Genomic DNA, 2,212 nt, shown 5'->3' with positions numbered 1-2,212 from the left:
GTCTTCCGTATCTTGGCGTTGGTCTCGCTGCGCTACATCAACTCTATTTTAGATTTTTCTCGAAATAGTTTAGTCAGAAGTTTTAAAAATACCTAAGTAAAAAAAGGATTTTGCTGAAAAATAAAGATTCCTATTCTTAGCAATGTACGGTACCTCAGCGTCACATATCAGGAAATTTTCATGTGACTGATTGACTCATTGAAAATTAATTCACAATATTAATACTGCTACGTAGAAATGAGCTTTCCTTTGAAGCGAGGACAAGGGTAGAAAAGTTTAGGATAGCGTCGAGCAGCAGATGCACGTTGCTCACAACTGCAAGAGAGCTGATGTAGCGGCTGCGATCTCAAATCACTGTATTAAGGTAGCAAAATGTACTCAGTTTCCAATTTGTCTATCGCTATTATAGCGGTGCAATTACAATGTATAAATTTATTAGGTAGCCAGCGTAAAGCAGTGAACATTCGTCGACTTGATAGCTCTTTCTTCGTTTATAACGAGGTTAGTCAGTGTTATTGTCGAGTTCTCTAAAGTCTATCTAGCTGTCCTATGAGAGGAATCTTACCAATTTCAGTTTCTATTATGACACTATATTATAGTTTTGGTGTGCACTGTACTTTAGTGTTCGCATATTATGCGAACTCGAAAATTATGGATTTCTCTCCAGGTAAAGTGTTTTTTAATGGTATGTTAGCGAACATCATCCACGACTAAGTACTGACAAACGGTTCCCAATCCTTGTCACCACCACGATGACTCTGCTGTGGCCCTGTGCCACTTGTCCATCCGCTCGTCTGAACGATGACTTCGCATATTAGTACTTGTACAACTATTGAATACTAAATTCACGCATTACTACACTATGCCATTCATGCTGGCATGAAAAAAAAATTACGCGCTTGTTCAAGAGCTGCATGCGATCTGCAGTCTTGCTACCACGAAAACTCAAACGTGTGGCACCGTCTTAAGCTCGGGAGGCTGTTCAACTGCTCACGAACCTCTCGACTTGGCGCCGTTGTACCGCCCCACAACAGTAAAGCTTGGATGTCGGCCAAAAAGCAGCTATCGAGTACCTCGGCCTCTCTGAGAGCTCGCTCTTCTTGGAGTAGCTGCAGGTATCGCTGTCTGATGCAGACCGTCGACGGCTTCTCCTCCGTCTTTAGCTCATCCAACATCCCCAACGTCACAACGGACGTGCGTTTGGTCAGCATATTGCGGGTCTGTGTCTCCAGCCGGATCCACTCGGCTTCGTCTTGTAAACGTTTTTTCTTCATGCGAATGCGGTAGTCCTTCTCGTAGCCGCGCTGTTTATTCTTGCGGCGCTGGTTGCTGCCCGAAGGGTCCACGTCGACCTTGTGGCGGGGCCGACGGCCCGGCTTAGCCTTGGGTTTAGCGACGGGTTTGCTCTTGATGGGGCTGATGCTTGGTGCAGTTGAGGATCTGGTCTTGACGGGAGATACAGCGACAATCTTGATGCTTTTAATGTCTAGTTGCATGTCCGTGCGAACGTCTAGTTTGCTTTCCAGCAACGTTTCGAACTCGTCATCGGGCATCGAGGAGGTGATAGAGCAGTTCGTCTTGGTTGATACGGGGGTGCAATTCGGCGTGTCGTCCATGTTGATCGGTTGACAGGGGATCGCGACTGAGAGATCGGGCATCTCCTCATCCATGTCGATGCTGATAGATTCAATCCACGCGGGAATCGGCGCTTCCCATTCCATAATGGACATGGCGATGATTGCAGAGGCGTACTTGGAGAGTAAAGAGGTTGACGCCACTATGGCAAATTGAAGAGTGAGAGTGAGGTCGGACCGAGCATTTCGCTCGCAATAGAGTGGTCTCGACGCTGTGGAAGACGGAGCAGGCAGATGCAAGTCAGACACGCTCCAGTCCCTCTCTTCACAGATGAAAGCCGGCACCTCGAAAGAGATCGATGCGCCGTGGCCATCCACAGTGCAGCGTGGCGTACAGAAGCGACGATAGGAAGTCTGATATCTACGACGCTGAGCCAACCAAGAGGGGAGGTCTATGTAGCCCTGATGGCCTGGATACGGACGTGACGCCACCAAGATCCAAAAATCTAGAGCAGAGATCACAACGGACCTCACCGTATTTTTGCGGCGGCAGCCACGAGCTCCGTTCGAGTGCATTTACGCATTGAGTCCTCGCTCCTAGTTGCACGAAGGATTCTTCGTGGTGAGGAGCAGCAACG

At 48.1% G+C, this 2,212-nt stretch overlaps 1 protein-coding gene across 1 annotated transcript; it reads right to left on the bottom strand.

The window, feature by feature from the left end:
• Nucleotides 1-932: 932 nt before the first annotated feature.
• Nucleotides 933-1,721, bottom strand: PITG_21478 (uncharacterized protein; the record flags this gene model as incomplete). The annotated part of the gene is made up of 3 exons (XM_002895016.1): nt 933-1,121; nt 1,188-1,406; nt 1,644-1,721. The coding sequence occupies 3 exons, from the start codon at nt 1,719-1,721 to the stop codon at nt 933-935; spliced, it is 486 nt and encodes a 161-aa protein (XP_002895062.1).
• Nucleotides 1,722-2,212: the final 491 nt, after the last annotated feature.

Source organism: Phytophthora infestans, genomic scaffold (genome assembly GCF_000142945.1).
Source record: "Phytophthora infestans T30-4 supercont1.292 genomic scaffold, whole genome shotgun sequence".
Lineage (NCBI taxonomy): Eukaryota > Oomycota > Peronosporomycetes > Peronosporales > Peronosporaceae > Phytophthora > Phytophthora infestans.
The sequence above is the reverse complement of the archived record's forward strand: the minus strand, read 5'-3'. Positions and strand labels throughout refer to the sequence as shown.